The sequence below is a fragment of the Molothrus aeneus genome, chromosome 1 (genome assembly GCF_037042795.1).
Source record: "Molothrus aeneus isolate 106 chromosome 1, BPBGC_Maene_1.0, whole genome shotgun sequence".
NCBI lineage: Eukaryota > Metazoa > Chordata > Aves > Passeriformes > Icteridae > Molothrus > Molothrus aeneus.
The window spans coordinates 9,434,573-9,455,444 of record NC_089646.1 but is presented as its reverse complement, the minus strand read 5'-3'; the positions used below and the strand labels follow the sequence as shown (position 1 = coordinate 9,455,444).

Here is a 20,872-nt window from a genome sequence, read left to right as displayed (position 1 = left end):
ATTCAGAACAGGCACTGATTTCCTTGGAGTCATCCAGGAAATTTTAAATTCTTTAAATTCTTTGGGAAGCTACCATGATGTCATCAAGCAGAGAAGATACTCTTCCAAATCAATCTAAAGAATCACAGCCTTTCTTTGTGTATCTCCTGTTTGTGAAGACCAGGGTGCTGGTTTCATAAAACTTTTAGAAATAAAGGCTCTAAACTGTCATACTCATGCAGTCCCACTCAGTGGTCTTTTGTGGTTTTGTATAGGAAAACAAGCTGAGTAACCTAAACATGGTCTTCAAATTTCACTGACCCTCTGGAAAGCAGTATTATCCCCAAAGATACCTGTGCTTTTCTGGCATGGATTGCAGGGCAGTATTATCATTATTTCAGAGAAATATCATTAAACCTATGCTGTCATGTCTTCCTTGGCAATGGGAGCCATGTAGGAGATATCAGCCTCCTTCAGGAGCTTCTGGACTATTCAGATTGCTTCATCATTGATGGGAGGTTGCTGAAAGAATAAAAATAAAACTATTTTCTCAAGCTGTATTGCATAGGCAGGATTTTTGGTTCTGTGCAATTTTTATGTCTGCTGGACACCTGGAGATGTGTACAAGACCATGATGGCTTTTCATTCAATTTGGTAGGATAAGACTGTGCAAATGTTTGAATTTAAAGAGGGAATAAAACAAAGAAATCAAAGAATTTTTTTTAAAAAAGGAAAAGTCATTTTTCATTTAAAGTTAGCCACGTTTTCTTTGCCTTTCCCTTTCTTAATGGCCTTGACTTTTTGGGGAAAGGGGAATGATAATGACATGAGTCATCAACAGGAAACACACACAATGCTAAAATAATTGAAATTTTAGGTTTCACAGGCCACAATCAAAATCGAGGTTTTGTTAGGAGAATGATTCTCAAGCCTGTATTAGGCTGTGATGCTCTCAAAAAGAAACAGCATCCCTGGGTTTTAGATCATTTAACAATCAAGCAAAGTAATCCCCCCCTGTCCCAAGGTTCAGAGTTATATTCAAATATAGATAGTGTGGTACAGGAGGGCAGATAGTGAACTGAACTGGACACATGAAGGCTGCATTGACACTCAAAGAAATTTATCCTGCTTTCTTCTTCTTTCTTTTTTTTTTTTTTTGTTTCTGTTCCTCCCAAGATCTATCACATACAAGTCTAGATAAAATGAATTGTCCAGAGTATGGATGTGTAATGATATGTTTGATGCTGTGTCTTTCAAAATATTTCTCTCAATCATTTTTTCAATATATCCCTTTATCCCTTTTCTGAAGGGACACAGATATTAGATATAGTTGCCTTTTCTGAGAAGGATAGAAAATATACATGCAAATATTCCATGTATGTAAACAGCTCTTTTATTCCTGGACAAAAAGTATGTTAAAATCAAGCTAAATCTTGAAAGTATGTTTCAATAACTCAAAAATAAATGATAATAAAGCTGTAATTATCCCCAAAGCTACAAATACAGTAAATAAGTTAAAGTTAAATTTATAACACCTGAAAGCTTATCAAGTATGCAAGAGCAAAACAAAGGTAGCCAAATGACTTTAGCTTCATCCTGTAGTAACACTAAGCAAATTCAGTTAGAGAATAATGATGTTTGTAGTCCTAGATCCATTTGTTAAAAAAAAAAGAGCTTATCTTCTTTTTTCATTTTTTAAATCTTACTGTGTTATGACTGCATCCATTGCAGAACAGTGAAATCCAGGCTGTATGTGCAGACCTCAGCTCATCCTGTGAATAATATCTCCTGAAAAGGAGAATGAGACTTCTGTTGAATTAAATGTATTAAAGCTGAGGGAGGAGGAAAAAAAAGGCATTCCAAAGGTCTTACTCGTCCATACCTAGCATATAGATTACATATATTCTTAATCTTCATTATACATTTTATTAAAAGGTGTAGTCTTGAATAATTTAGAATTAAGTGTCAGCATTTTAATTTAAAATATCTGCAAAATATGTTCGTTTCACAAAAAAATTAACACAGTGTTCTTGTGATCATGCCTGCTTAAGCAGATTTGTTTCTTGATTGATAGAATATTAGTCAGGTCAGGTTGGAAGGGTTTGGTGTACACTCAGCTATCACTTTTAATAAACAGTAATTTCTTTGTTTAGTGTCTCTGCATTTTCTTAATAATTATCCATGGAAAGCTTTATTCTCTCTTATATTTTGCTAATTCTAGAATAATTTTGCCACACTTGTTTCTGGACTAACTCAAGTGGTTTCTATTTTAATTTGCTAAACAAAAAATTCTTTAAAGCGTGGAAATGTTAGCCCTGTTTCCTGGTTTGGTGCAAATTTTGGGATCAGTTACAAAATCTATTTTCATTAATATATAGTAATGAAATTATGTTTCTTTTTCTAAATAAACTGAAAAGTTGACATTTCCCTCAGATCCCAGATCTCCTGCTAGTCAAATCTGAGGTGACTGTGGCTGGGAAAGAAGAGCAGTATTTCATATACAAAGCTATTTTTGTTTGCTTTGGACTGAACATTTGTCATGCTCCTGGTACCAGCTAGAAGAGAATGATTCATGTGCCATCATCACTGGCTGGACTTGGAATACCTAAAGGTATTGCTTAGAGAATTTGCATTAAGTATTTGCAGCATCCTCTCTGGAGGCAGCTTTGAGGTGGAATTGCTCGTGTTTGATGACTGCAGAGCTCAGGTGAACGTTGGCCATGTCTTAACTGGGATGCTCCAGTCAGCTCTCCTGCCTGTACTGTCACCTGAGGTTCTCAAAATCCATTTTTGCAAGTAAATCAAGAGAAAAGATTCAATATTACCCATTAGCCTCAGTTACATCTGGTTTTAGTTCTATGGTTACCTGTCCTCATAATCCTTTCCAGGGATCCTTTCTCTCTAAAACCAAACATTTCAGTAAACTGTGTAGCTTCAATGGATTTTCCAATTTCCTTAAGTGGATTTTCCAGTAGATGACAGATAAACATTTCTATGAGCTCTCTTTTGTTGCCTGGCCCTTCTGTGACACCAATGGCTGCTGAGCATCACAAAGCCACGTGGGAGAAGTGGCTGGTCACTGGCTGGTGACAGGGCCTAACACTTCTGCTGGTAAGCAAGTCACATCTCCAGACCAGCCTGGACAGGTACCTGCGGGCTCCATTTCTGAACAGACTTGATGCCTCCTTGTTGGAGAGGAGAGTTTCTTACCTCTTCAGGTTCAGAGACCCACCTAACAAAACATGGTGGCAAGACTGGCTCTCAGTTTTGTCAATTAAGGTAGTGAAACAAGTCTCTTAATACCCTTCTTTAAATGTGGATGAGCTACATTTATGCTGCAGAGTGGTTCATTCACAAGTGGAGTGTATGGATTCGAAAATCTATTTGTACCTGAGGAAACAGTTGCACTTCATGCCTCTCCCTGTCTCTGTGTGGACAGCCAAGTATTAGGAATATTTTAGAACCTCATTCTGAAGAGGATTGAGGGGTTTCCAAAATACTGTTTATGGTTTGTTTAAGGTTATCAATTGTGTGTCAAATAAAAAGCTCACTGCAGATGATCATGGTGCAGTACTTTGAACTCATTTAACTCAACATTATTTACAGAATATCTATCTTGGTTATGGCAGTTTTTGTCATGCAGCGATATTACTTCTCCATTATATACTGCATGTGACCGCCATATAAGTTTGATAATAAATGTTGGGAAATAAAAAACAGAGTAACTGCCTCACTATGATAGCAATTCCCATGTGATGGGAAATAATGTCATAAACTTCAAATTACCTTTTAAATAAATGTTTATGTCCAACCCATCCATTAGATCATAGCCTGAAGGTCAGGAGGATCGTTTCTTCATCTTTCACTGTATGCATTATGGTTGCTTTTTTAGGTGTAAATGATGTTTTTAAATGAAGAATGGCACTCAAACTATACACAAACAATGGCTAGACATTACTGAGTCTCAGCATGGCAGAAATAGCCTCAGCCACTCTGCTAAATATAGAAATGCAGCAGTAAATTGAATTCATTCTTAGAAAATATTTTTAATGGCTGAGACAATACAGAAATACAGTTTGTGTCATTCTCACAGTATGAAGCTTTGACATTTTAGTCAAGTTTGAATTCTAGTTGTGGTTTGATAAATGGCTGATTTGCAAAATGCTTGTGAGAGTAAATATTTTGGAGAGGAAGGCAGAGCATAGCTGAGCATGCAGAGAAGTGCACAGGTGACAGATACTGTACTTACAAGGGTCTGAACCATCCACAGGGCTCACTAAGTGCCGTGGGATGGTGTGAAACACCCCACACTGTGAGACCCCACTATTCCCAATGTAGGGGGGAACACTGATGACCCATCTCAAGGCCAACTTCCACATAAAGACATTTCCCTGCTTTGAGCTGGATGTCCCTTGTCCGTATGTCCTGGAGGAGCCCATGTGGCTCCCCAAAACACCTCGTGCATCAAAGCTTTTACCTGTGGTGGTCTTGAACATGTTATCCCTGCAGTTCCAGCCTAGAAACCCAAGTGGGAGCTGGAATGGCTGGGAGGCACAGAGGTGGCTTTGGAGAAGCAGAAGCTGTAGCTGTGCTGAGGTGGCTGATGTATGTGTGTGGATGGGACAGGTTCCTCAGCCAGGGCTGGGCTGGCTGGAAGAGGGGGAAGGAAGAGCTGTTGAGGGCTGTCAGACTGATCTGGAAATAAATTCAATCCAAAAACTTCCGTTTACAGCAGGGGAAAACCCATTGTCACGGAGATTTAAGACTCCAATCAAGAAATTCAGGGGCGTTTTTGCTTCAGCTATGATTTGACCTTCCTGTTTACATTAAACATTTTTTACAGCAGAGTGCAGCGATGTGGTTGCTTTGTTTGAGGTATTTGACAGTTACAGCAGTTCTGGGAATTATTGTTTTGGTTCTATATATGTCAGGAAAGAAATATGTTAATATTTGAGATAAGGTACATTTTTTTAAACATATTTAAATTTGTTATGATTCCCAACTTCACCTTCTTCCACAAGGACCATGAACATGTTAAACTTCATTATAAAACAACATTTCTTAGTAACATATTAAATACTTTATGTCCAAAAAGATCTTTTGGTTAGAGGTTAATCTGTTCCAGAATCAATTGTCTATAATATTGTTTCTTTTGTCATTATAATTCATGTAAAAATGGTACATTAATTTCTTAGACATCGCTTGATCTCAATTCTTTTTTGTTAACAGAGGTCTATAATCCTTTCCACAGCCACCACTTGTAAAAGCAGAGGATTATGACTTGAGGCAGGATATGAACAGCAGGAACAGATCAACTTAAAAACAAAGATCCTGTTTGAGTACAAATGCTATTGTTAGCACAGAGTTGGGGTGAGTCAAGTGGCAGGATGTCTATTAGAATATAATAAATTCATATCAACGCCACATGGCATGCTAGCCAGAAGACAGATCTTTCTAGCAGTTATGTGATAGACTTCTTTTTTTTTATACCTTTACTTATTATATTTTTGCTTAGTCCAATAAACAATTCCCTCTAGGAATGGCTGATGTCTAAACATCTGAGCAGCTTTTTGGTTTTTTGTATATTTATTTTTCTGTCTAAAAAGCTTCCACTCTGTTATACTTTTCCCCAAAATCTGCTAAAAGCAAGGATTTGAAATTACACTACTGCAGGGTCATTCTGAGGTTAGTAATAGACATTGAGAACTATTGCTAGCCTTTCTTATAAAGTGTGTGATCCTCCTGAGAAAAGGAGAAAAAGAGTTTTTTCTTTGTTCCTATATTTAAAAATAAGAGATACAATGACATTTTTTCCTTTATTAAAAAGTCTTTGGTTTAATACTGATAGTTTAACTGACCTATCTACCAGCCATATACATGACACAATTCAATGTATTTTTGAAGTTTAATTTATTTTTCTAATATTTTTCATGTTAAGGTTAGTAGGAAGCTAAAAAGTACCAAGTGACAGAATAGATACTACTCAAGTGTGGAAAACCCCTACTTTTGGTAAAAATTAGAAAAACTCTTTCATGGCCTAGACAAAATCAATAAATATACAAAAATGCAATAATGGAGTCAGGTAGCAGTTTCACTTGTGACAGTCTTCTGTACAGTTATTCCAGCAACTGACACCACATAGAATTAGTAATCTCTGCTTCCCAACCTTCTGTTGACTGTATTTTTTAATAGACAGTGAAATATATCCTGTCTATAAATGATACAAATTTCATTCATCTCAGTGTATCTTAATTTTTACATGTATGCATACATGTATGTATCTATGTATATACATACTGTATTAAATACTATCAAATAGTAAAAGTCCACATAAGCATCTCTAATGGCAAGTAAGACAGAAGTTTTGGTAGAAAAGAATATTTTAAGGGGTCTTTAATCATTGTCATCATTGTCATGTGGTGACAGGAGGAGACTCTATACAGTGGTTTCAGGGAGTTTGTTTGAATGCTTTCTGCTGCACGGATTAGGATCCCCCTTCAGTGTCCTAGAGTTTGCAAGGTTATAAAAAGCCCCAGACATAGTCTTAAGTTATATTTCAAACTTCTGTCTGAAAAGAAGATTTTATTGCAGTTGATAAATAATGGTTTTCAGATCATCCTCCTGATGGCACTTGGGCTGCAACTAAATTATCAATGAATAAGAAAACAGAAGCCATGGCATTCCAATGGTATGAATTTTTCAGCCTGTATTATTTTGTTAGCCTGAGGCAAAAAATTGAGCTCTTAGTACTCATCTGTGCAGAATGAGTATTCTGAGACAAATGTGTACCCACACTGTGTGTGCAATTTGGCCACATCCTATAGACTTGCCAAGGGGCCTTGCAGCCAAGGACCCCTCATGGACAGTAGTCATATGTTAAAAATGATCATTTTATTACAATATCTGTGATCTCACCACCACAGTGGATTCTAACAGCGTTACAACATGACAGTGTGACTGTGGGTCTGCTCATCCTATAAGAATCAGAATTTTATACTATCAGGAGTTGGTTTTACCAGCAGGATTTTCTGCTACCTAACCAGAATTCTGTATATTTGCACGAATTCTATGCATGAGAGCAACTGAAAATACGTATTCCCAGTGCTATCTATTTTGGTGTTTCAACATGACTTGCATTAGTGTGTGTGATAGCTTGAATTTTCTTTCTTCGCCAAAGCTGCTTAAACAATACAATGACAGATTTCTGCTTTTATTCTTCGTTAATGTCATTCTTCATCCTCTCTGCCCCACATCAGGGAGGAAGTGTTGCGAGTTTGCTACTTTAATGAAGAGAAATGAGGCATCTATCAACAAGGATTTACATAGGAGAGCACATCAATTCAGTTGCCTTGAGCTTGCTGAGTTTGCATATCCAGGGCCAAGCAGCGCTCTCAATTACTCCCGTGCAACCCCATTAACTTCAGGAGGTTGTGTGGTTCAAAAGTGGCTTTGCAGAATGTGGGGGAGAAAAAAAATATATATCTGCTAGAGGAGTCAAGCTCCAAAATACGATTTTTGGTTATCTATATGGAGATGTGCATGCTGTCATAATTGCACTTTTGAAAGGTTAGGGTAGTGATCATGCAGTAATTTCATTGAGCATCCCTTTGTAGCCGTGCTTAACGGAACAGACAGCCACCAAAAATTACTGCAGTGAGGGGGGAAACACTTCCAGCCCTGGAAACCTGTTGTAAATCATATGTCTTTAGTAGACTCTATCCTGTAATTACTCTTAACTGTGGGTTGTTCCTCCTCTCTCTCTCTCTCTCTCTCTCCAGGAGCTATGCCGGCAGCGCATGGCAGTGAAGAGCTCTGACCGCCCGGAGCCCCTGCACTCCTCCCGAATCAACAGCGTCTCCTCCCAGTTCAGCGATGGGCCCATCCCCAGCCCCTCGGCCCGCAGCAGCACCTCATCCTGGTGTGAGGAGCCAGTCCAGTCCAACATGGACATCTCCACCGGTCACATGATCCTGGTAAGGCACTTCTGTCTTCGTGGCACCAGAAATTGCGACAGAATTCCAGGCACCTGCCCAGCTTTTGGAAAGAGAGAGCTTTAAATGACAGGAAAGATGTGTTTTCACAGGTGGAAAATATTCCTGAGCTTCATTGGTAATCTTAACTTTATGTAATTAAAACAGGCATTTTTATTTCCTTTTTTTTTCATTACATTTTTGTTTTTCTTCTCTTGGGAACATTCTTTTAACGTGAACATATGAATTGTTTGCATTCTTGCTTTTAAGAAAAAAAAGCCCTGTGGTGTTCTCTTGTCCTGCTAATTTATGTTTAGCTCAGCTTGGACAACTGAAGAAAGCTGCCAAATTTATGATCAGCTCACTGCTTTTTCTCATGTGTTTCCAGTGTGTGGAGGTATCTGAGCTGAGAAGGCAACAGAAGATTAGTGATATGGAGCAATTTATTTCTGTCACCCTTAGAAAAAGGATCTGAATTTTGAGCCTTGCATGGATTTTTTTGTTTTGTCCTTGGATGAATTTCTTCCAAGCTGGATTTCTCGTGTTTGAAATGATCCAAATATATTCTATTGATGGAGTCTATGTTGGAAATCTTGGGTTACTTCCAGGCACAGCTTGAGACCAGTATCAGTGTAGAAGATGGACACATTAAGAGATTTTTGTATGTAAGAGTCAGAGTCCAGTGGTTAGGACTGGTGCAGCTTGTTTCTGTCCTGCTGGGAGAGCTGTAGAGTAATCCTCCAGCTTTTGTGCCTTATTTTCATCTTTCTTTAAATATTTACTGCCTCTCTAGAGTGCATTGACATTATCTGAGTAGAAGTCAGGTTGTGGTGAAGAATTTGACCAAAAGTTGTGTTATTTTGCTTCTATATTTGACTTCTCTTTTACCTTAAGTAAGCATCCTTTCCAGTTGATAGTTTGCCATGTTTTTGGAAACTTCTCTCCATCATGCCATACTTTTGGGTCATAATTTTTAAACTTCTTCCTTTTTCTGGACTTATATTTGAAGGTACTATCTTCTGAGGTATTTTTCAAGTTCTTACAAGCCAACCTCACATAATGGTGAAAGGAATGAAGGCAGGCAAAACCCAAAAACCAAATTTGACCTCAGCCAAGTTACTGACCTCCTTCAGCCTTGATCAAGTCAGCTATAAAACTGAGCAAAAGCAGGGTAGGATTTTAAACCAGATGCTTCCTCAGAGTTTATGATCCTGAGTAAATACATTGCTGCCATCCCCCTCCAAAAGTAATTAATTAATTATTATGGTAATATCCGGTAGACAAGTGCAGTTTGAAAGGGTTGTTCCCATGACAGAAAACCATTTGTTACAGTTTTGACTGTTCCACTATTGCCAAATTGTAATTAAACTTCACTTGATTTCCTTTCATAGTTAAGTAAAATACTTGGGGGCTGGGGGGGAGGAGGATTGGGAATGCCAAACATTTCCAGTTGCCCGATCTCAAAATAAATACAAATTTTGAGGCAAAAAAGGTTCAAAAATATCTAGGCAATATATTTGTATGGAAATTAGAGCAAGATTTCCTATGTAGATGGAAATATTCATTTAACATTTGCAAACAGTTTCAACTACTTCAAATTGAGCAAAATCATTTTCAGTGATATTATTGGGAACATAAAAAAACATCTCAAAATCATGCTTAAAGGAGAGAAAGTTACTTAGGGGTACCACTTATTCTGGCTCTGCAAATTTCTGCAAAATTGCAAGAAGGAATTGTCTTCATATGACAGTAAATAAACTTCTAAAAATAGTCAGATTGGTCAAGATCACTGTTTTGGTGTTCAGTGTCCATAATTCAGTCAATCCTGTTTAACCCTGGGTGAACTCATACATGTATTAACTGTCTAACAGCAGATGTATCTTACTGGTGAGAGTTCAAAGAAGGGTAAAGAAATGCTCTAGGGTTTTAAGAGTGCAAGACACACAGAAAGAGTAAAACCAGTTAATTTGTTAAGTCTAACCTGAACAAACAAAAATCAGTGATTCAGGGGAGTCTGCCTATGTGCTGTGACATACAGGATGGGGAGAAATTGTTCTTAATGGACTCAGAGGATACAATTAGGGAGAAAATATGTGTTAGCATCAAAATATGCATTTAGCTTTGCTATCAGGGCAAGCCTAATAGGAGGGTCAGGCAGGCAGTGGGATGTTTACTTAAGGAAGCAGTTAAACCATAAATACAAGATTTGCTGAAGGCAAAGCTGTGTTAGGTTTACATGGAAGGATCAGCATCCCTCAGCTACAGCACAGAAGCAGATGATTGGGCTTGATCAGAAATGCTCATGTTTTGTGTCACTGTGGGTCACAATGAAACCAGAGAGCTGACCCAGTTTATGTTCTGCTCAAAAATAAATGCACAGCTCTGTAATGCCTTATTTACCTGAATTTCTCTCCTTCTGGGGATGCTGTGGCTTGTTGGACTGCAGCAACAGAAGCAGCTCACCAGAGGTGAACTTTTCCTCTCTTTGCCTTGCAGATACAAGTGGAGGAGAGAGAGGAGACAGTTTGCAACTTTTATACCATTTAATAAAAGACATTTTTCGGTTCCTCTAATTTCCCTCTGACACAATCCTTTTCCTTTTAAAATTTTAGATATTTTCTTTGAAAAATATCTCAGTGCCCAAAAAAGCCATGACAAATATTAGCAAGGGGCCTAGTAAGAATGGCAAATACCCTCTGCTTTGCAGGGTAAATGCACTTATAAGTCTGCAAATGTGTTTTTGAGCTCCACAATGTGCAGTGAAGGGGTAGTTAGCTGAGCTAAGGCTCCTCAGTCCTTATTGCTTATAGGTGCTGGGATCTCCCTAGAGAAAATAAAACAATGGATTACTGTGTAAAGTGGCAGCAGGAAATAATTTCTTTTGATTCATGAACAGAATAAAACTTTAATGAAAATAGCTTAGAAGTGTGTGACTGCTGAATGACTTCGTGTAATCTTATTCAGGGGTAGCATTGGTCAGAAATACTTCTATAAAGCTGTTGAATTTGCTGGAAAATGCTATCAGTCGTACCTGCACTCATATCTAAGTCATCTCAGCTTAGGCTTTGTTGGAGCTTTGTTGGCCACAGGTACTGTTTTCTTGGAGGACTTCCCACTTGTTAGCCCATTGTTTATAGTGCCCAAAGGTGCAGAAAGCAGGAATCTTCCAAGCTCTCTGGATGTGGAAGGTTCCTGGTTTCTGCACACCTTGGGTCTCCTCACTTAGACTGAGACCAGCCTCCAAAGGGAAAAATCCTGCATTTCTGCCACTTCCCTGTGCAGCCAGGCAATGCCTCTGCACTGCTGCCAGCAGCGTGAGGTGGTTTGAGCTGTTGGCAGGAGGAAGCAGGGAGGGCTCAGGAGGCCCAGAAGGACAGTGATAACAACATTCAGAGGTTTTTTTTTTCCTTTTCACTGTCTTTTTCATCACATTTCTAACAGGAGGGTGGCGCATATGGCACATTTTGATTCTGTCTTTCTAAAAAATCCAAGCACTTTGGGAAGTGTAATTAGAGGAGCATGTTTAATGCAGTCATGGTTGTGGCACTGACTGGCTGGTTTCAGCATGAGCAGCAACTCAGGATGTGTGCTCTCATTTTGGTCACCGCTGGCTTTGCAAGAAAGCATCATTCAGAAGGTCACAACAAGGGAAAGAAGAGGAACTTAAATTTCCACCCACTTTATTCTCATGTGTATGTCTATATTGCAGCTGACAAGAGAAGTTCTAATAAAGGGCAACAATTCCTTTTGTAGTCCAGCAAGAAAACCAGAGGGAGTTTAAAAGTGATCAGGAGAGATTTAGTCTCCCTAACTCGGGCTCCTATATTTTAGGCATTTAATGAAGTGTTGGTGTTGACTTGAGTCCATAAATTCCCCCTTGATGAAGTGAGTAGGTGGCTCTGAAGGTCTCCTGAGAATTAGGAGACCTTGATGTTTGCAGCTTACATGAAGGAATCTCTTTTGTTTGTGCTGTAGCACAAGCTCAGCACCGAGGTGGATTGGATCCTACACCTGCTTCATGTATTACCATGCTTTTTTTGGTTAAAACAAATAATCTTTCATGAGGTTTTAAATGAAAAAGAGAATGTATGATTTTGGTGATAACATTATGAGGTTGTTATCTGAATTCCATATAAGAGAGGATATTTGCAGAAGCAGAAGTGATTTTCTGTGTTTTGCACGATTTTCTGTGTTTTGCAGGTTTTTTCCTTGTAAAGACAGATGTGCAAAATTTGGAGCATTATACATAAATTAGAATTTCAGAAAGTGTGAATTTAAAAAAGGTCTTTTTCAGTACTTTTTGCAAGCTGAAGTCTTAGGCGTCCTCTGCCAGAGGTATGAAACTGCTTTATGTATTGGAAGTAATAATAGTATGTGATTGTTTGTGATGATGTACTTTTCAGAGGGAGAAAAAAGTTTCATACTTGGGCTGAATGAGGTGATGGGAACAGATGAACTAGAGCCTGAAATCTGTGGCCTTTTATCTAAGAGATATAAGTCTGCTTAACCCCCTTGTCTTTGGCAATATGCCTGTAAAACCAGGAGGACATTCACCACAGAGAAATGAAGGATGGCCTCATAAGAGAACTTTCTGTCAAAGTCCTGGGACAGGCTGTGTCCCAGAAGGTGACACAATCTTAGCTGGGGACATGGGGTGGGGGCCTGGTGCTGCTAAAACAGGCAAACCCCAGGTGCTGAATTTTGCATCCACTTAATTTTGATGCTGAATCACTGACAGGATTGCTGTTGGACTGGGAAGGGTTACAGGGAGAGAATAGTTTCCAAGATTGAACCTGGGGGTTTTTGATGCTATTGGTATCCTGTACTCTCTGAATAGTAACTTTTTGATGGTTTCTTAGCAATTTCCCCCTCACTCTCATTTTTTGAAGTGAATTCTTTTTTAGATAAGCTCTATGGGGTAGCAGCTATAGATTCTTTTTAATTGAATATGGAAGAGTGTAGAACTGAGTGACTGAAGACACATTGCAACAAGAAATGGGATTTGCTAGATCCTGTACTACATCTTGCTGAAATTCCTTCATTTTATCCCTAAAGCTGCAATAACATTGGGAGCAAAAGGCATCTAAACACACTTCTCTAAATGAAGAGAGAAGCTCCAGCATGTAAGGACAGCTAGCACTGAGCTAGAAGCAGGTGTACTTTCCACCTTGACCTTAATCCATATACACACTGAGCATCTCCTGAGTGAAGCAGCATGCAGTGCACTGCCTGGGGACACAGATGCTGCAGAGGTGATTAATGCTGGCAGGGACAAAGGTGAGGAGTGCAGTATGAAAAACAAGGGCTTTGTCACAATCATTTGTTTGATTATTAAATGGAGTCTATTTTTTTTTTCTTTTTCCCACCATCTCCTTCTACCAGCATTAATACCTCTTCATGCATCTCAAGAATATAAATACCCTGTTTAAAAAAAGCTTGCCACTGAGAAAATGAAGAAAAAAATCCTCCCTCACATGGGAAGGGAAAAAAAGTCGGTGGCAAAGTTAAGCTAAAAGCATGAACTCCTTACACATGTGCTAAGTGGATCTAAATCCCAACTTACCTTTCAGCTGTGCCAGTATAAATAGTTGTAGAAGTCTCACAAAATTAAGTCCCAAGAAAGCTTTGGCCCTAAAGGCCATTTCATCATGAACAGTTGGACAGGAGGAGTCACAAGGGAAAGGGCTGTTATAAATTATGTTACTCTGTGACAGGATAGCCAATATCCCAAAAAGATATAAACACTGTGGATGGGAAAATCTTTACCCATCTCTCCCTGAGCTGTCATGCTTTTAGGGACAAACAGAGCTGGCTGCCTCCTGAAAGATCTTCTGCTCATGTAGTGTTTATCCCTTCATTTTACATCTTTTTTTTTCCCTCCCTAAATGTTTAAGTTGTTTTGAAACATTTGCCTGTGTTTGTTTAAAGCTGGGACTTGAGATACAGGAGCAAAGGAAAGCTGCAAAGTGAAAAAAATCTCGTGGCATATGGAAACAGCTCTACTAATAGACCCATAAATCTAATAAATGGATGTATGTACTACATAGATTATATCAATAAAACTCAGAAAAAATATTCATGAACACGTTACCCTTTGATTCTTCCATTTTATTTGTTTCATAATAAGTTGCTCCCCATTTTCTATATTAATTTTGTTGAATGGGCCTTAGGAAATAATGACAATTGCAAATCGAGAAAAACATTCCTCTTGAACATGGTATGAAATTGATTTCAAAACCTTTTTTTTCCCTAAATTCTTCCATGCCAGTTGTCTTCCCCTAATGTATTCATGATTAGAAATAACTCACCAAATTTCTGTGGCTACGTCTTACTCTGTCATTTGACTGTAAAGTGTTTATTCCAGCTTTGTTTAAGCTGCTTTGGTTGAACACTTTTATCCAACTTACATCATTCCCTAAGGCTTTTAGTAGAAAGATGAAGAAAGCATTTCTCTTAATATTCTAGATTACTGATTTTAAAAGTGTTACATTGGGAGAAATGTGTGACACAAAACTAGGTTATGCAACTGTGTGCACCAAGTAAAAAGAAAGGATCATTTTCTTGGCTGAAACAAATCTTGGTGGCTATCTGGACTTTTTTCTGTTTCGCCCAGCTTTCTTGCATTTCTAGAGGGCATCCAGGTAATGTCAAGGCAAGACAAGTATCAACTGTAGCAAGTAGCAATAGATGGGGATTTAATGAAAATTATCTGAGTTTTGATAGATCAGGTTGAAGACAAGGAATCTTACTGGATACTCAGCTGCTTCTGAGAGTCTCATGAACCGTGGGGTCTCCTGGAGATGAATATTTATCTGGGAGATCTTTTCTTTTGGCTCCAAATGCATCCTTAGTGATGAAGTGCTCTTGCTGTATTTTTCCTGTTGTGCACGCTCACATCATGCATTAAATCCTTGATAACTCATTGTAGCAGATACAGCAGTTAATCATATTTTGGATTTAGCAGGTGGAAATGCCTGTTTAGAAGGATACTAGAAAGAGGGCAATTCAGGAAGATTTCTCAGGCAGGAGACTCAAGATGAGAATGTATGTTACAGAGTATTTCTGAGCTGGTGGCAGAGTTCAGATATGAGCAGGTGGCGAGTTTTGACTCACTGTGGGGTAAAGAAATTACTCACATGGGTTGCTAGACATGGCACACTGCTAAGATCAAATGACGTGTGGTAAATGGGACTCCAGCTTCAGAGCTCCTCAAAATATGTAAGAGTTCAGGGTGAAAGTGGGACTTGCTTCATAACTTCCAAAGAGACATAATATTGGCACTGTGTTTTTGCACTGCTGTGCCAGTTGCAGTTTAGGATGCCCAGAAGAACTCCCATTGATATTTTGGAGAGCTCTTTCTCTTTGTGCGGGCCATGCCAGCAAAAGTCATTGAACATGACCTGGTTATTTGTTATGGAGACAGTTCAATCCCTCCACTGATTCAACAAAGTCTGATTCAACAAAGTTCTTCAGGGTAAGATTAAAAAAACTTGTACTTTGCTTTCTGCAACTCCTTCTGGGATTAGACCATAATTTGGCAGTGTTTTCTGAGTAAGGTAACAGAATTTGGGTGGTATTTGGAAAATTTGATGTGTAGGACACAGACAGAATGCTCCTGTGATGATCAAATTTTGCATATGCACCCACGACGCAGCTGTGGAAATATTTTTAAATAAGGAGATAAACATTAAAATAATCTGTAAAGTTTGCTTGGAAGTGGATGACATAGTATTTGCTGTTCAATAAAAGAGGACTGGTTTACTTTGTGGTCAATACCAGGTAAAGTATTCCACCCTCAAATATTACGTCCTTACCCCCCAGTATGTCTTTATAAAAGACATAATTTTACTGAGTTTGTCTCCTTTATGTAACTGTCCTTTTGTTTCAGACCAGAGTAATATCTTACTTTTTTTTTTTGTTGGCAGCTCTCCCTCAATGCTGTCATGTCTCCCTTATCCTCTTCTCCTAAACTCATGAGCTAATGCTGCTTTAGGTTGCCAAGCTGGCCAAGAAAACCCTATTCATAGCAAGGGAGAATTATGAGCTGCCTCTTGTTGTATGTTGGACCTTTGCATTGAACTAAGAATAGGAGGGAGGGGTGATAAACTGCCCACAAGCATCACCTCCTCCAAACACAACCTGCCATTGCTCTAGGAATTATTCTCTGGCCTTTTTCTTCCTGGAATGATTATGAGGGTTGATGTCCAGGTCCTCAAATGTTTTTGTCCTCTGTCTGGTCAGTAGTAAATCCATTGAGCTTTGTTAAAGATGGTTGGTTTCTGGACTTGACCCATCTTTAAAAAATATTTCTCTGACTATGTATCACAACTGTGTTATTTTTAAGATGATTTATGTGAAGGTTTGCCACCTTCTGACTGGGCTGTTTGTAGCAACTAAAATATTCCCCTGAACATCCAAAACTCCACTGCACATAACAACTAAGCTCTAGTAGCTGTCAGACTGCAGTGAATTGAAGCACATTTCTGTACATCTTTTATTAAATATGTGCACATGCAGCACATTTCTTTAAGGAAAATAAAAGATGACAATGTCTCCTTTTTGGATGCATTATATTTGTACTTCAGCATTGAAGAGAGTCTGGTAATTATAAAGCTGTTTAAGCAATTTTATTTTAAAATTATAAAGGTACTGAACTTGAGAAAACAAATGCAGTCAGTTATTTACTACTGACTACTTCTTTCATTCTTTCTGTGTTTAATTTAAGTGGACTTTAGCTGATTGCAAATAAAAATACTAAAGGACTAGCAATGCACACCATGATTTGTGTTCTTGCTGTCATGCAAATTCACAGAAAGAAGGAAACATATTAAAGAAATTTGATAAGACCAGGTGGTCTGAGTGAATAATTTCCCTTTCATTAACATATTCCCCTTATTAACTCTGTAATTAATTGTACATAGCTAAGGAAAGCTATGGAAATTGCATTTTGAGATGTATCAAAGCTGACTTTATGCTTCAGACTTCCATGCAATTTACTATTAATGAAGCAAGAGATGGAGGCCCCAAATCTATAATTATTACTTACTATTTGAATGACAAGCAAAGAATTTTATCAGCACAGTTTCAAATGAAAGGGGATTAGCAGCTAATGTTGAAATTGTTAATCTTTCTTATTAAAATAATTTTGACGAGAGTGTTTAGCCTGAAAGAGGTTTCTGGAACATCATTTACCATTAAAACAGCTATTTTCTGAGGCTCAGTATGAATTTGTCTAAGTTTGACAGCAGGGTGCAAATATTTTTTAAATGAATGAATATTTTATGGGAGCTAAGGCTGTTCATGTGTGAGCTGATGCCGAGCTGCTTGCTGTGTGCATATTCCTAGAATGTGTAGCAGGATGGTAGTTCAATATCCATCTCACCAAAGTGAAGATGTCTACTGAGATAACAAGGGGAGAAAAGCTACAGCAGGAAAATCTGAGAGCTGAAATTGCACCCACGGCTGTGTCTGCAGACGAGTGATTAGCGGGTGGGAGCCCAGGCAGAACCAGGCCCTAGATCTTGGTGTTATATTTATGACACAGTGTTACTTCATGTTTATTTAGGCCTTCTTATGCCTTTAAATACTGGTATATTTTTAGGGTTTGTATATTGGTTTTAGTATCATGTGCCTTGAGATGACTCTTCAGTGGTGGGTGCTTCATACCCACATGCATGCTTGTGTACAAATACCATGAACAGCAATAGTATGCTCTATAGGTATAGATAAATATTTGGGAGCAGACATACAATATATACAACTTTTCTGTGTTAATGGAAAATTTTTTTAGCATTTTAAATTTTAAAACTTTTCCTTGCAATATTGGCAATTTTTGTCTCTTACAGCAGTGTATAAGTGAAGCTGACAAGGCTGTTTGTGCTTCATGGAATGAGGAAATTGTGAATATATAGTGACATAAATGGTGAAAAGCACAGCAGTGATAATTTATAAAATTTAATTTGCAGTGATCTCAGACACATCAGTACTGGAGGAGATGTATGTTAAAGAACCCTTTTAATCTGCCTGTGTCACATTACAGAGAAAAGCTAATGGAAAAGATGTCACATGTCTTTGCCAGTGACAAATTTTACCAGTAGAATAGATAGAGATCATTTAAATGCTTTAAGACATTATTTGCATGAGTAGATGGACTGTGTGTAGAAGTACCATCAACACAACAAACCCTCATGTACCTGCTCTACCATGAGATTACTCCAAGCTTTACCTCTGTGTGGAGCACGTGAAACTTGACTGGGCTCACCCCAAAAACTGCAGGTTGCAGAACTAACCTTTTATCTGTAAGTCCTACAAGGTTCCTTGGAGCAGTCTTGCAGAGGGAGTACTTTTGCAGCAGGACATGTCCTAAAGTGGGCATTCATGTCATTCATCAGACAATTCCAAAGGAGTTTTAGCTTAAAAGTAGCAGTTGTTAAATAGCATGCAGTAATGATACCCAGAGAAGCACTTTCATATAAAATCATGTTTTGTGTGTATTATAATTATGTGTTAGACCAAAGGCATCAAGGGTGCTTCTTAACTTGTAAGAATCATAACAAACCCTGTAGACTGTGGCATGAAGAGACAGCCACCATGCCAGTGTGGTAGGCTGTGGTGGACTTAAAAGATGGAATTTTTCAAGGATGAAGCTAATGCAGAATCCAAACCCAAAGCTTTTCTAAATGCAGGAGTGTTTCTGATGCAGCAGTTTATCTACTGCTTTATCTGCTGCTGGGGAAGGCACCTGGAAGGGTTGGCTTTATTAACCACAGCAAGCTAAGATGCCCAGGGCAGTGCTGGCTCACAGCGGCGGGGTGTCCTGCTGCTTCTCAGGTGTGTGTGTGTGTAATGCCTGCCTGAGAAAGGTGCTTTCTTCATTTTTCATTGCCTCCTTTCACCTTTTTGTGTCTTGGTTTGCATTGGACCAATTTGATTGAAAACATCATGGTAGCGTATGGCTGCTGTAGTAAATGTACTAATGGTGCCCAATACACTACTTCTTCTGGAACTCCATAAATGGCTTTTTCTTTCATTTGAAGTTCAAGAACAAAGAAGTTCAAGTATCGAGAAAATTCTGTGGTATCTGAGGGTATCCACCAGCCTTCAACTTAGCATATGTGTGTCCTCATAACTGAATTTTGCAAAACTTTGTCCTTCAGGTAGGTTTCTGGGGCCTGATAAAAGAAATGTTGATTAAAGTCACCAGGATCCTTTCAACTCACTTTAATAACCAAAGTAATAATAAGGCAATGCTTATATACTACTTCTGATCAGTAGATTCAAAGCTCTTTTTAAAAAGGTATCTATCATTATCCTGTCTTTTTGGTCCAGGAAACTCAGGCACTGACAGGGAAGCATCTTGACCAAGACAAACCTTAAGGTTGGAAACAGAGCCAGGAGTAAATCCCCATGTCCCTGTGCTGAGCTTTCACAACTCACCCTACTGGCTTTAACAGAAGAAGGATTGTATTGAAGGATAATATTTTTGTCCTTTTGTGTCACTCATTGCTCTTTTTTAAGACATGAAAGTATGAAGGAATTCTGGACTTGGGTTTGTCAGATTTCATTCTGCCAAGTTTAGTTTTCACCTTATTATTGAAGAGCAAAATATCCCATATTTGGAGAGCTGACTGAAAGATATGAAATACGTATTGAAAAAGCTTGTGAAAACCAAACTGAGGATGTGCAGTCTATAGTAAATAAGAGTATGATGGAAAAGGATGCCTTCCACACATTTTTTGAGTTTCTTCTGAATTGATAACAGTTTTCTTCAAGGCCAGTCTGCTAAATCCTTAGCAATCATGCACATGCACCAAATTTTAGGTTCTTTTTCTTTCTGTTTAACAGTCAGCTGTACTTTTACTGTCTACTCAAAACTACTGCTGTCACCCCCTCAATTTATTCTCCTTGTTCAGCAGTTGAAGGGAAAGGTTCAAAGGAGAAGAAACAGCATGCAAAGAAATGTTGAGAACTATCAGTTATGACCAAAATTTGCTTCTTCCCATAGCATTTATCTGTGTTCTGGTTTTTGTTTTTCTGACTTTCTTCCTTTGCAGTATAGTGTCTTCTTTCATCATTTCACTTCTTTATTGACCTCTAGAGTATGTTCTTGGCTTCTTCTTCTGTCCTCTTTCACATTGTTTTTCCCTTGTTCTTATTTTGCCCTCTGTCACTTCAAATGTTTTCATCTGTGGATTAGACCAGTGTTCCTCAAACTTCTTTAAAGTGTTATTCTTTACTGGCTTCCATGGAAACCCAAGAGTCCCAGGAGTAGGCAGGATGTCTTCAGCTTATGCACTTCTAAAGCCTTTCTACCATCACTTCACAATCCCTTTTGAATGCTTTCATGAAAAAAATATTTGAGAATTACTGAGCTAGGCCAGCATCAGTTGGAATTCCCATGGTGCATAGATAAAAGGTTACCTGAAAAATGGGACACTTCCTCCAGATTTGGGAGCTGGGCAGATGCCAGCTGCATCTTGCTCACAGCCAGCATTGCTTATTCTCCTACTGCATGTTGTTTCAACATGACTGTGAGTGTGACATGGAAGGGGTAGGGCAGAAGTGTCTTCTCCCACAGTTGTCTCTTTTAAGTCCTGAAAGGGCTTCTGTGAAAAAATAATTTCTTCGTTTCCTACTGTCAAAAAATCATTTAGGTTGAAAGAGACCTCCAAATCAAGTCCAACCATTAAAAAAATCAGTTTTTCATTCAACCTGCTTTATGAGCTGTCTTCTATAGTCAAGCTCTTTGTTTTTACTGTTGTACTGAGCTTGCTCTGCATCTGTGGGACTGGCAGTACCCATGGAATTGCCAATTGTGTTGCTTCTCTGTGTGCAAACATGGAATTTTCATGGTTCCAAAATGGTCCTTAGTGCAAGGATGAGGTCATCCAAGCTGTTTGTGGAGTTGGAAGTGTCTGGTCTCT

General features: G+C 38.5%; 1 protein-coding gene across 1 annotated transcript in view; it reads left to right on the top strand.

The window, feature by feature from the left end:
* PTPRN2 (protein tyrosine phosphatase receptor type N2) overlaps nucleotides 1–20,872 on the top strand; it is a 636,053-nt gene that overhangs the window by 542,676 nt on the left and 72,505 nt on the right. The window contains exon 14 of the mRNA XM_066551162.1: nucleotides 7,758–7,952. Coding sequence (XP_066407259.1) covers nucleotides 7,758–7,952 — 195 coding nt within the window. The remainder of the gene's footprint in view (nucleotides 1–7,757; nucleotides 7,953–20,872) is intronic.